General features: G+C 44.6%; 1 protein-coding gene across 1 annotated transcript in view; it reads right to left on the bottom strand.

The window, feature by feature from the left end:
- IQGAP1 (IQ motif containing GTPase activating protein 1) overlaps positions 1–12,954 on the bottom strand; it is a gene marked incomplete in the record, with an annotated part of 184,544 nt that overhangs the window by 4,308 nt on the left and 167,282 nt on the right. Inside the window, 1 exon segment of the mRNA XM_034782917.1 lies at positions 10,549–10,657. Within this exon segment, the coding sequence (XP_034638808.1) occupies positions 10,549–10,657 (109 nt within the window).

Genomic DNA, 12,954 nt, shown 5'->3' with positions numbered 1-12,954 from the left:
CCCCCCCCCCCCCCGTTTCTTGACTGCCCCCTCCAGAACCTCCCTGTCCCTTCTCCTGCCCCCCCTTACCCTGCTGCTCAGAACAGGGTGTTGGGCTCTGTGCCAGCCGGACACATGGCTGAGCTCCCCTGCACAACACAAAACCCGGTCCCTGGCCCTGCACAGGGCTGCCGGAGCGGGCTGCAGGAGGAGGAGCTGCTGGCCAGCTCAGAATGCAGGGGGGTGGGGTGGGAGGAGGAAGCTGCTCCAGAGTCCAGCCCGGGACTTTCCTGCAGCCCTCCCAGCCGCTCGCTCTGCCGGGGGAGGGGGAAATCCCGGACATTGTGAGTGCTTTACAAATTCCCCCCGGACGCTATTTTTAGCACACAAAAGGAGGACATGTCCGGGTAAATCCGGACGAATGGTAACCCTACTATAATGCCGTTTCTCCATCTTTCTCCAGCTCAGACGCAAGGGAAGCCAAGAGACAGAGTCCCAAGACCACTCAAAGGCTCAGCTCAGAGGTGCTCATGACATATAACTGAATGCTCCTCATTGGCTCAGGTGACATTTGGAACTTCAATGCCACTTTTGCTGGACCTAAAGTCACTTATGGTGATTAGGTCTTTGAAATCAAGACACCCCTCAACATTGATAATGCTGGATGATTGGTATCCAACTCAGTTGATCAGATGAGACGAATGACCTCGATGCTGCTCATCATGTTGGTCATAAAACCACCCTGTCAAGTGGTTAATCGGAGCCACAGTGTCTCTCAATGCTAATGGTACTAGACTCAGGGCCAGAAGAAGCCTCCCTTACTAGTAGGGGTTTGAAATAGCTGTTCTTCTAAGAGTGAACTCACAATAATTCTGACCTTCTCCCAGAGGCACCCAAAAATGGAAGGCTGCAATGAGCATAACAGCACTGCGTGAAGCATAGTTCATAAAGCCGGAGCTCTCAGTTGCCCCAGTTATGCTGTTTATTGGGCCAAAAGACACTAAGAAAAACTGCATCTTAGGACTGATGTTCAGGAAAAACAAAGCTGCTCATGAGGAGTTGGACCTACAGGGTGCCTGCACCGGCATCAACATCAATTAAAATAAAAAAGCTGACTTTAACTACACACACAAGAATAAACACATAAGGGGCAGAAAAATGAAAAACCAGTAACTGATGAGAGAAGTATTGAGGACATTGAATGAGCGCCAAACTCACTGCAACTTTCATGGTCAAAAGTAAATGAAGGGCAACTGAGACCACTGAAGACCACTAGAAGATTGTGAGTTTAGGCTAAAGAGTGAGGATCCATATGGTCAGTTATTGAAGGAGTATTTTTAAAACAACAATCTATTTGCAAATTAGTATTTCCTAGAAATTATGCACAAATTTCAGTGCTTTTATATAAATCCAGATAGCTGTCACGTGGCAGGTATTACAGAAACGTAAGACTTTTCCTTGACTAAACACAGATCCGAACCTTGTAAGTTAATCAATCCTAAATTTTGGCCTTAGGTTCAAGTGAAAACAAGAAGAAATTACTCACCTTGTATAGTAAATATGGTTCTTTGAGTTGTGTCCCCCTATGGGTGCATCACTGTAGGTGTATCTGTGTCCTTGCGCTACTGATCAGAGAATTCTGATAGCAGACCATCCCACCCATGCATGTGCTGTTCCCCACCTGCCACAAGGCTAGCCAATGTGTGTGGACAATCCCTTCTCAGTAGAGGGGAGGAGAGTGGGTCGTGGAGCACCGACAGAGGGACACATCTTGAAGAACCATCATTACTGCACAAGGTAAGTCAATCCTTTTTCTTCTTCTTTGAGTAGTGTCCCTATGGGTGCGCCACTGTAGGTAACTCCTGAGCAGTGCCCACCACTAGGAGGCTGGGGCTTTGGAGTCAGATCTATTATAGAGGATAGCTCCGTGGCATCAAATCTGGCTCTGCAGCTGAGTCCTTCCCTGAGGATGGCATAATGTTCTCCAAAGGTATGTGCAGATGCCCATGTAGCTGCTCTGCAGATTTCTGATTTAGGGATACTTTTGGAGAAGGCAATGGAAGAGGAGACCGATCTTGTAGACTGCATGAGTATTGAAGATGCGTGTGCTACATTATGCATCTGGTAACAGAGCTTGACACAGTTTGAGACTCATTTGGAGTCTTTGAGCTGAAAGCTCTTGTTTTGTTCAAATAGAAGGCCAAGACTCTCCTCACGTTGAGCATATGGCTTCCCTATTATCCTGATGAAGTTTAGGATAAAAGGTAGGAAGTTGAATAAGCTGGTTTATATGAAAAGTGAAAGTCACCTTGGGAGTGAACTTCGGATATGGTCAAAGTGTGACTTAGTCAGGGAAGGACACAGTAAAGCAGGGGATGCGCCATCAGAGCCACTATCTCCCCTATCCTTCTTGCTGAGGTAAAGGCGATCAGGAATGCCATCTTCATTGAAAGGTGAGTTAACGAACAAGTGGCCCTAGGTTCAAACGGCCGTCTAGTCAGTCCTTTTAATGCCAGGTTGAGATCTCACTAAGGAGTGGGCAGTCTAGGTTGGGGAAAGACGTTTGCTATGCCTTTGAGAAATCTCTTCATGGTTGGATGAGAAAAGAGAAGAGTATCCTTCTATCTGTTGGTAGAAGATTGCAATTGCTGTTAGGCGAACCTTTAGTGAGCTGACAGAGACACCCAATTTCTTGAGAGTCAACAGGTAGTCCAAGACTACCAGTAGGATGGCTGCATTTGGGAGGATGCCTTTGGGCTGACATCAGATTTGATATCTTTTCCATTTTTGCAAGTAGGTGTGATGAGTAGTTCTTTTCTTACTGTGTAATAGCACCTCCTGTACCTCCTCAGAGAAAAATGTCTCTATGTGCTGGAACCAAGAAGGAGCCAGGCTTTGAGTTGCAGAATCCGCAGGTTGGGATGGAGGGCGTGACCCTTGTTCTGCGATAGCAGGTATGGAGTGATTGGAAGAGTCATCAGTGGACATAGTGCCAGCTGTGACAGGTAAGGGTACAACATCTGCCTGGGCCAGGTGGAAGCAATCAGTATGATGCTTGCTTTCTCTCTTTTCACTTTCAACAAGACTTTCAGAATTAGAGGGAATGGGGGAAAAGGCTTAAAGAAGACCCTTGTCCAACGGGTGGAGGAGACTGTCCCCCATGGAGTGTTGTCTGATCCCCTATATGGAGCAGTATTGATGGCATTTATTGTTCTGATAATTTGCGAACAGATCTACTTTCGGTGTCTGCCATTGCTGGAATATGTCGTATAGGACCATCAAATCTACTTCTCACTTATGGTTGAGTGGGAACTTGCCTGTAAAATGAATTGAACTAGGTTTGGAGGCATCTCATGCACAGTCTGGCACGAGCTAGGACCGATGTGCCCGCAGCCATATGCCCTAGAAGCTGGAGGTGGTGTCTGGCCAAAATCTGGGGGCTGGACTGTATTGTCTCTATCAGTGTGGAGAGACTGAGGAATCTGTGACATGGGAGGAGTGCCTCTGAATTCTAGTTTTTGCACCGGTGTTGATGTGGATTTTTGTGCATTGATTTGTAGGCCCAGATTCTGGAACAGATTCAGTGTAGTCTGGGTGACTCACTGGGTTTTGGTGAAAGAACGTGCCTTGAGAAGGCAGTTGTCTGGGTAAGGATAAATTATGATGCTCTGAAAGCGTAAGTGGGCTGCGACTACTGAGAGAACCTTGAAAAATACCCTGAGGGCCAAAGGGGAGTACTCTGCACTGGCAGTGGTCTTGGCCTGGCGTGAATCTCGGGTAATGTCGGTGACTCGGTATGATGGAAATGTGGAAATATGCATCTTGGAGGTTGAGGGCTGAGAACCAATTTCCTTTCTTCAGTGCTAGAAAAATCACCAATAGGGTGACCATCTTGAACTTCTGCACCTTGAAATATCTGTTGAGCACTCTCAAGTGCAGCATGGGTCTCCAACCTCCTTTCTTCTTTGGAATTACAAAGTAGCGAGAATAGAAGCCTTTGCCTCTTAGATGTACGGGCACAGGCTCTACGGCTCCTATGCTGAGGAGATGGTTTACCTCCTGCCATAGCAGACTCTTGTGAGAAATTTCGGAGTAACAGCCGTGTTAGACTGTATCCGCAAAAAGAAGAACAGGAGTACTTGTGGCACCTTAGAGACTAACAAATTTATTAGAGCATAAGCTTTCGTGGACTACAGCCCACTTCTTCGGATGCATATAGAATGGAACATATAATGAGGAGATATATATACACACATATACCTACTGACCGCTACACTTACCTACATGCCTCCAGCTTCCATCCAGGACACACCACACGATCCATTGTCTACAGCCAAGCTCTAAGATATAACCGCATTTGCTCCAATCCCTCGGATAGAGACAAGCACCTACAAGATCTCTATCAAGCATTCTTAAAACTACAATACCCACCTGCTGAAGTGAAAAAACAGATTGACAGAGCCAGACGAGTACCCAGAAGTCACCTCCTACAAGACAGGCCCAACAAAGAAAATAACAGAACACCACTAGCTGTCACCTTCAGCCCCCAACTAAAACCTCTCCAGCGCATCATCAGAGATCTACAACCTATCCTGAAAGATGATCCTTTACTCTCACAGATCTTGGGAGACAGACCTGTCCTCGCTTACAGACAACCCCCCAACCTAAAGCAAATACTCACCAGCAACCACACATCACTGAACAAAACCACTAACCCAGGAACCTATCCTTGTAACAAACCCCGATGCCAACTCTGTCCACATATCTATTCAAGTGACATCATCATAGGACCTAATCACATCAGCCATACCATCAGGGGCTCGTTCACCTGCACATCTACCGATGTGATATATGCCATCATGTGCCAGCAATGCCCCTCTGCCATGTACATTGGCCAAACCGGACAGTCTCTACGCAAAAGAATTAATGGACACAAATCTGACATCAGGAATCAAAATACTCAAAAACCAGTGGGAGAACACTTTAACCTGTCTGGTCATTCAGTGACAGACCTGCGGGTGGCTATATTACAACAGAAAAACTTCAAAAACAGACTCCAAAGAGAGACTGCAGAGCTAGAATTGATATGCAAACTAGACACAATCAACTCCGGTTTGAATAAGGACTGGGAATGGCTGAGCCATTACAAACGTTGACTCTATCTCCCCTTGTAAGTACTCTCACACTTCTTAACACACTGTCTGTACTCGGCTAGCTTGATTATCACTTCAAAAGTTTTTTTTTTTTCCCCCTCTTAATTAATTGGCCTCTCAGAGTTGGTAAGACAACTCCCACCTGTTTATGCTCTCTGTATGTGTGTATATATATCTCCTCATTATATGTTCCATTCTATATGCATCCGAAGAAGTGGGCTGTAGTCCACGAAAGCTTATGCTCTAATAAATTTGTTAGTCTCTAAGGTGCCACAAGTACTCCTGTTCTTCTTCTTGTGAGAAAGGTCCCTGAAGACGGATGGGGAAAGAGTGTTTGGGAGGGAGGAGAAATGGATGGCATAACCATCCCAAATGATCTGCAGCACCCACTTGTCAGAGGTTATCCGTTCCCAGGTGCTGTTGAAAGGGATAAGATAGTCGCCGAAGGGATGGGTGGGGTTTTACAGCATGAGGTGGTGAGAATGTTCTGCAGGTACCTTGACCAACCCATCAAAATTGCCATTTCAAAGTGGAGGGCTGAAAGAAAGTTGATTCCTGGAAAAAATCATGGAGCAAGTCCTCAAGGAATCAATTCTGAAGCTCTTAGAGGAGAGGAAAGTGATCAGGAACAGTCAGCATGGATTCACCAAGGGCAAGTCATGCCTGACTAACCTAATTGCTTTCTATGAGGAGATAACTGGGTCTGTGGATGAGGGGAAAGCAGTGGATGTGTTATTCCTTGACTTTAGCAAAGCTTTTGATACGGTCTCCCACAGTATTCTTGCCAGGAAGTTAAAGAAGTATGGGCTGGATGAATGGACTATAAGGTGGACAGAAAGCTAGCTAGATCGTCGGGCTCAACGGGTAGTGATCAATGGCTCCATGTCTAGTTGGCAGCCGGTTTCAAGCAGAGTGCCCCAAGGGTCGGTCCTGGGGCCGGTTTTGTTCAATATCTTTATTAATGATCTGGAGGATGGCGTGGACTGCACTCTCAGCAAGTTTGCAGATGACACTAAACTGGGAGGAGTGGTAGTTACGCTTGAGGGTAGGGATAGGATACAGAGGGACGTAGACTAATTAGAGGATTGGGCCAAAAGAAATCTGATGAGGTTCAACAAGGACAAAGTGCAGAGTCCTGCACTTAGGACGGAAGAATCCCATTCACTGTTACAGACTAGGGACCGAATGGCTAGGCAGCAATTCTGCAGAAAAGGATCCAGGGGTTATGGTGGACGAGAAGCTGGATATGAGTCAACAGTGTGCCCTTGTTGCCAAGAAGGCTAACGGCATTTTGGGCTGTATAAGGAGGGGCATTGCCAGCAGATCGAGGGACGTGATCGTTCCCCTCTATTCGACATTGGTGAGGCCTCATCTGGAGTACTGTGTCCAGTTTTGGGCCCCACACTACAAGAAGGATGTGGAAAAATTGGAAAGAATCCAGCGGAGGGCAACAAAAATGATTAGGGGTCTGGAGCACATGACTTATGAGGAAAGGTTGAGGGAACTGGGATTGTTTAGTCTGCAGAAGAGAAGAATGAGAGGGGATTTGATAGCTGCTTTCAACTACCTGATAGGGGTTCCAAAGAGGATGGATCTAGACTGTTCTCAGTGGTACCAGATGACAGAACAAGGAGTAATGGTCTCAAGTTGCAGTGGGGGAGGTTTAGGTTGGATATTAGGAAAAAAAATTTTCACTAGGAGGGTGGTGAAGCACTGGAATGGGTTACCTAGGGAGGTGGTGGAATCTCCTTCCTTAGAGGTTTTTAAGGTCAGGCTTGACAAAGCCCTGGCTGGGATGATTTAGTTGGGAATTGGTCCTGCTTTGAGCAGGGAGTTGGACTAGATGACCTCCTGAGGTCCCTTCCAACCCTGATATTCTATGATATCCCCAATACTTTCACCTGGGGAACCTAGGCTTCTTCCTCTGTGTCTCGTAAGATCTCTGTGACGAGAATTGATATTTGTATTGTGATGAGCAGGGCTTAAATGGTGGCTGAAGGCTGTACTTTCTTTTGTAGGCAGGAGTATAGATCCCAAGGAACCGAACAGTTGTCCTAGAATCCTTCAATGTGTGAATAGATGCATCAGTCTTCTCAGCAAATAACTTTGTCCCTTCAAAAGGAAGGTCTTCCACCATAGTTTTGACCTCTTTAAGGAAGCCAGCTAAGTGAAGCCATGAAGCCTGTCTCATCACAATGGCTGTGGAAATCAAGCATGCCGCCACACATCTGCACTAGATGCAGCTTGGAGAGACGTTTTTGCCACCAGTTAGCCCTTGTTGACTATGGCCTTGAATTGTTCCTTGTGAGAATCAGGCAGTTGCTCAATAAAGGAACCAAGTTTCATGTAATTTTTGGTAGTCATATTCTGCAAACAAGACTTGGTTGTTTGCTACACGGAACTGGAGGGTGGCTGATGAATATGCTTTCCTGCTGCACAGATCCAAACATGTCCAGTCCCGGTCATAAGGGGTGGATCTGAACTGGTGCTGGTGGCCCTTAGAGTTAACTGTGTCCACAATGACAGAACTGGGAGACAGGTGGGAAAAGAGAAATTCCAGTCTAGGGCTCTGGGTGAACTTGGTACCAGGGCCCCAGTACTGAGAAGGGACGAGTCTGGTACGTTGGATACTGAATGATCCGTCACTCACCACAAATCTGGCAGTGCAGATGGCATCAGTACTGGCAGCGGCTGTCGGTGATGAGAGGCTTGCATTGAATGAGTCAGACATGCGGACCTGGCCATGAGGTCTGTTGCGGTGCCAATGTCCATACCGACGGAGCTTTCCCTGGGGTGGATCTTCTTTTTCACACCCCCGCAGTATTGGTGCTTCTTTGCGTGTGCCCTTCGGGTCTTTGGGTAGTCTGACTTGCTCTGTCAGTTTGGTACAGTGTGCGCCCTGGGTACCAGTTTTAGACCGCTTTGGTGCCATCAGTACCGATGATACTGATGGAGCCGGAGATTTTGGCTTGAACTGGGCTTGCTACATGGACTCACCAGACCTTTTCTAAGACGCCTTGTGTGAGTGGCTTGTCTCTCTGGGCTCACCTCCCTTTGAAGTAGAGGGTTGCGGCAAGAGCTCCCCCTGGGACTCCAGGGGTTGAAGGGCCGATTCCATGAGCAGTAATTTGAGGGCTAGTCTACACTACCATGCTACATAGGTGCAGCTGCATCAGCGCATCTGGTGAAGATGCGCTATGCTGATGGAAGAGTGCTCTCCCATCGGCATAATTACTCCACCTCAATGAGATGAGGAAGCTATGACATCAGGAGAACGTCTCCTGCTGACTTAGCGCTGGTGTGGACATTCTTGCTAACAGAATGTTGGGAATCATTAGGAAAGGGATAGATAATAAGACAGAAAATATATTGCCTCTATATAAATCCATGGTTTGCCCACATCTTGAATACTGCATGCAGATGTGGTCGTCCCACCTCAAAAAAGATATATTGGAATTAGAAAAGGTTCAGAAAAGGGCAACAAAAATGAACAGAGGTATGGAGCGGCTTCCATATGAGGAGAGATTAATAAGACTGAGACTCTTCAGCTTGGAAAAGAGACAACTATGGTGGGATATAATAGAGGACTATAAAAACATGACAGGTGTGGAGGAAGTAAATAAGGACGTGTTATTTACTGCTTCTCAGAACACAAGAACTAGGGATCACCAAATGATTTTTAACCAGGGCTTTGGAGCGGAGCCTGGAGCTGGAGTGCAGACCAGTAGGTTTTTGCCTGGAGCTGGAGCGGAGCAATTAAAAAATTTGATTGCTCCAAAACCCTGTTTTTAACATGCAGCAGGTTTAAAACAAACAAAGGAAGTATTTCTTCACACAGTGCACAATGAACCTGTGGAACTCTTTGCCAGAGGATGTTGTGAGGGCCAAGACTATAACAGTGTTAAAAAAAGAACTAGATAAATTCATGGAGGATAGGTCTGTGATGTCACACCCATATTCTTTATAAAAATATGGTTGTAATATGAATATGGCATAAATAAGATATGTTTTATGCAAGATGGGTCATGTGAGGTATCATTGGAAAGATTATGATTTGCTGAATGTGGTTATCCCATTTGTATGCATGTGTCAGTTCTGTATCTGAAGTTAGGAATATTGATTATCTAACAATTACAACTGTGTGTGTACTTGGGGAACATCCACCAGACAGTATACATTCAGCCTGAATGGGCCATTAGGAAAGACAATAGAATGGGTCTTTGAAGATGCTGATCTCTCATCTTCCTGGAGGTCCTTCCTGTGGACGTTACAAATAAACTTTGTCTCATGGTGGCTTTAACACTGCAAGGTCATGTGATAATGTCACCTGGTACAGAGTACCACCTTGGACACTGCTGGTACTTTTCCACTGGAAACAAAGGATTCCTGTCTTATGTAAATCCTATTTAAGACTGGGAAGTGAGTTAATCTGGGCTCTTCTCCATTGCCTCCCCGCCCAAGAAGAAAGACTGCTGAAAGCACCTGAAGAAACAAAGGTGCTAAGCTGGGGAAAGGCAAGGGCTGAGTCCAGGCTGAGACAGGGGTCTAGTCTGTGAAGAGAAATAACTGGAACTCTAAGCTGCAGAAACTCTGCAACCTGCCTAAAACATTTAGGCTGAGAAATTACTATTTGTAACCTGTTTCTTTAGTGAATTAAGTTTAGGCTGCGTGTTTTGTTTTATTTGCTCAGTAATCTGCTTTGTTCTGTTTGGTATCCCTTATAATCACTTAAAATTTACCTTTTGTAGTTAATAAACTTATTTTTTGTTCATTCCAAAACCAGTTTGTGCAATTCATAACTGGTGGGGCAAGGAGCTGTACATATCTCCCTCCACATTGAGGGAGGGGGGTGATTTGTATGAGCTTATGCTATATAGATCTCTGTACAGCAAAAGACAATAGAATTTCGGGTTTACACTCCAAAGGGTTGCGTGCACAGGAGAGCTGGGCATTCCCCTAGCTGAGACCTCCCACAGACAGCTAATTGCAGACTCTGTGTGATTCTACAGTTGGGTGTGTCCCTGCCTGTGTGTGTGCTGGAAAGGGGCTTGAGAGCCTGTTATAGCAGCACAGAGCAAGGGAAACTCAGGCTGATAGGACGGGTGGGCTCAGTGGGATCCCAGCACATCTGGTGGCAACCCGAAAGGGGGGTCCAACCTGTCACAAGGTCCATAAATGGTGTCCCTAGCCTCAGTTTTGCCAAAAGCTGGGAATGGGCAACAGGGGATGGATCACTTGATGATTACCTGTTCTGTTAATTTTCTCTGAAGCATAATGAATACAAATATTTATTTATGAAATCTTAGGTTAACAGAAAGTGACTACGAGAAGTCTACATGAAAGATTTTGGTGGCCACAGGCAGTCTACATAGGTTGTACACCACAGGTTTTCAGCATTAAATAGGAGGATCCTTACCTGATAATGTAACATGAATGTTTCCATCTGAACGCCCATGAATTTTGCTTTGACCTCAAAGTCTCCTACTTCCTCTGTTGGGTTGATTTCAAATATCACATTTTTAAACCTGTGAAGGTTGGCAAATAAAAATAAATGTATTATTTAACATACAATTTCTAATGAAGAATAGGTAGTGGAGGACAATATTAACACAGGATCCTTGCAATACAAGTAGTGTGAATAAGGAATCTCAAACTCAGCAGAGAGCAAGAGACAAAGGCAGAGCAGTAGGCAGTGGTACAATGTACAGCTCTCAGCAAGCCAGCTTCCTGCTGAGGTGAGGTAGGCTGCCTCATTGAGAGGAAGCCTCATAGATTCTAAGAAGAGGCCATTGGGACCATCTGGTTTAACCTCCTGAATAGCACAGGCCATATAATGTCCTTGAAATAATTCCTTTTTGAACTAAAGTAGATCTTTTGGAAAAACATCCAATCTGGATTTAAAAATTGCCAACGATGGAGAATCCACCACAAGCCTTGGTAAATCATTTCAATGGTTAACTACCCTCACTACAAAACATTTACACTTTATTTCTAGTCTGAATTTGTCTAGCTTCAGCTTACACCCTTGGATCTTGTCATACCTTAGACTGCTGGACCAAAGAGCCTACTGTCAAATATTTATTCCCAATGTAGATACTTTCAGGCTGAGCTGTAAGCTTGTAACCTTCCCTTTGTTAGGCTAAATAGATTGATCTTCTTGAGTCTGTCACTATATAAGGCATATTTTCCAATCCTTTAACTATTCTCATAGCTCTTCTCTGGACCCTCTCCAATTTAGCAATCTCTTTCTTGAACTGTGGACTCTGGAACTAGACACAGTACTCTAGCAGTGGTTGCACCAGTGCTAAATACAGAGGTAACATAACCTCTTTACTCCTACTTGAGATTTCTCCTGTTCATGCATCTAAGGGTTGCGTTGCTCTTTGGACCACTGTGTTGCACTGGGAGCTCATGCTCAGCTGATTATTCATCATGACACCAAGTCTTTTTCAGAGTCACTGATTCCCAGGATCATGCCCTCTGTTCTGTAAGTATGGCCTACATTTTTTTTCTTAACTTAACATTCAGCTATATTAAAACATATACTGTTTGCTAATGTCCAGCTTACCAAGTGATCCTGATCACTTTGAATCAGTGACCTGTCCTCTTCATTGTTCACCACGATCTCAATATTTGTGTCATCTGCAAACTATATCAGTGATGATTTTGTTTTCTTCCAGGTCACTGATAAAAATGTTAAATAGCATAGGACCGCAAAATGATCTCTCACACGCCACTAGAAACACACCCACTTAAAGATGATTCCCCCTTTACAGTTACATTTTGAGAGCTATTAAGGGCTCAGGAGTGAGCTCTGTGAGTAAGCCAAGACTGTATTTAGGTGGCTAAGGAGGTGGTGTTTTCCTGGGAGGCCATTAAATTTTGGGGGACATAGACCCTGTTTGACCCTAATCCAACTTTGATGAGGAAGGTTTTGTAGTCTGATTGTGGTAGACACAGATAGATGGCTCTGGGGGCTGAGGGGAGAGGTGGAGGACCATGAGGGGGAATTTCCAAAAAACAGATCTTATCAGACAATCTTGGTTGCTGTTTTTCATAGAACTGAGAAATGGAAACACCAGATTCGGTTATCTAATCTGTTCTTTCCCCAACACCAGTCAGTGAAGGGTTGGTTCCCTTCAGCATATTTTCTGGTGTATTGTCCAATTTTGTTTTCATTGCCCAGAAAAAAAAAATCTTTATGTTAAAGTTAAGGTTGGAAATATCCATTAAAATCCCATATTAGAATGCTGCAGTTTTAAAAGAAATCAAAGTATGTGAAAGTTAAGTTAATTTGGAATGAAAGTTCCAGAAAACATTTACTCTGACTCTGTATCCCCACACACTATGCACCTTTGGATAGATCACTCATAGCACAGAAACCTTAAACTTTTCAAATATAATAAAAACATAATATGTTCTACGTATCTGCTGGATCCCATATTTGTTCCATGTGAAAGTAGTAAGAATTGCGCTGTACTGATGAATAGGATACTCTGGCATACACTAACAACATGCAGTGTGGATAGCATAAAATTGCACATATGGGGTTGTAAGACGTTTGACAGTGGACAGTTCTTTAATTTATCAGAAAAAGGCATAATGAGACCCAATGGTTGGAAGGTGAAGATAGACAAATTCAGACTAGAAATAAAGTGATAGTTTTTAACAGTGCAGTAATTAATCATTGGAAAAACTTAACTGGGGACGAGATGGATTCTCCATCACTTGGAAGTCTTTAAAGGATGTCTTTCTAAAAGACATGTTCTAGCTCAACCAAAAGTGATGGGCTTGATGCAAAAATTGCTGACTCTTTGACCTG

This window comes from Trachemys scripta, chromosome 10 (assembly GCF_013100865.1).
Source record: "Trachemys scripta elegans isolate TJP31775 chromosome 10, CAS_Tse_1.0, whole genome shotgun sequence".
NCBI classification, from domain to species: Eukaryota; Metazoa; Chordata; order Testudines; family Emydidae; genus Trachemys; species Trachemys scripta.
This window is presented reverse-complemented; position numbering and strand designations above follow the sequence as displayed.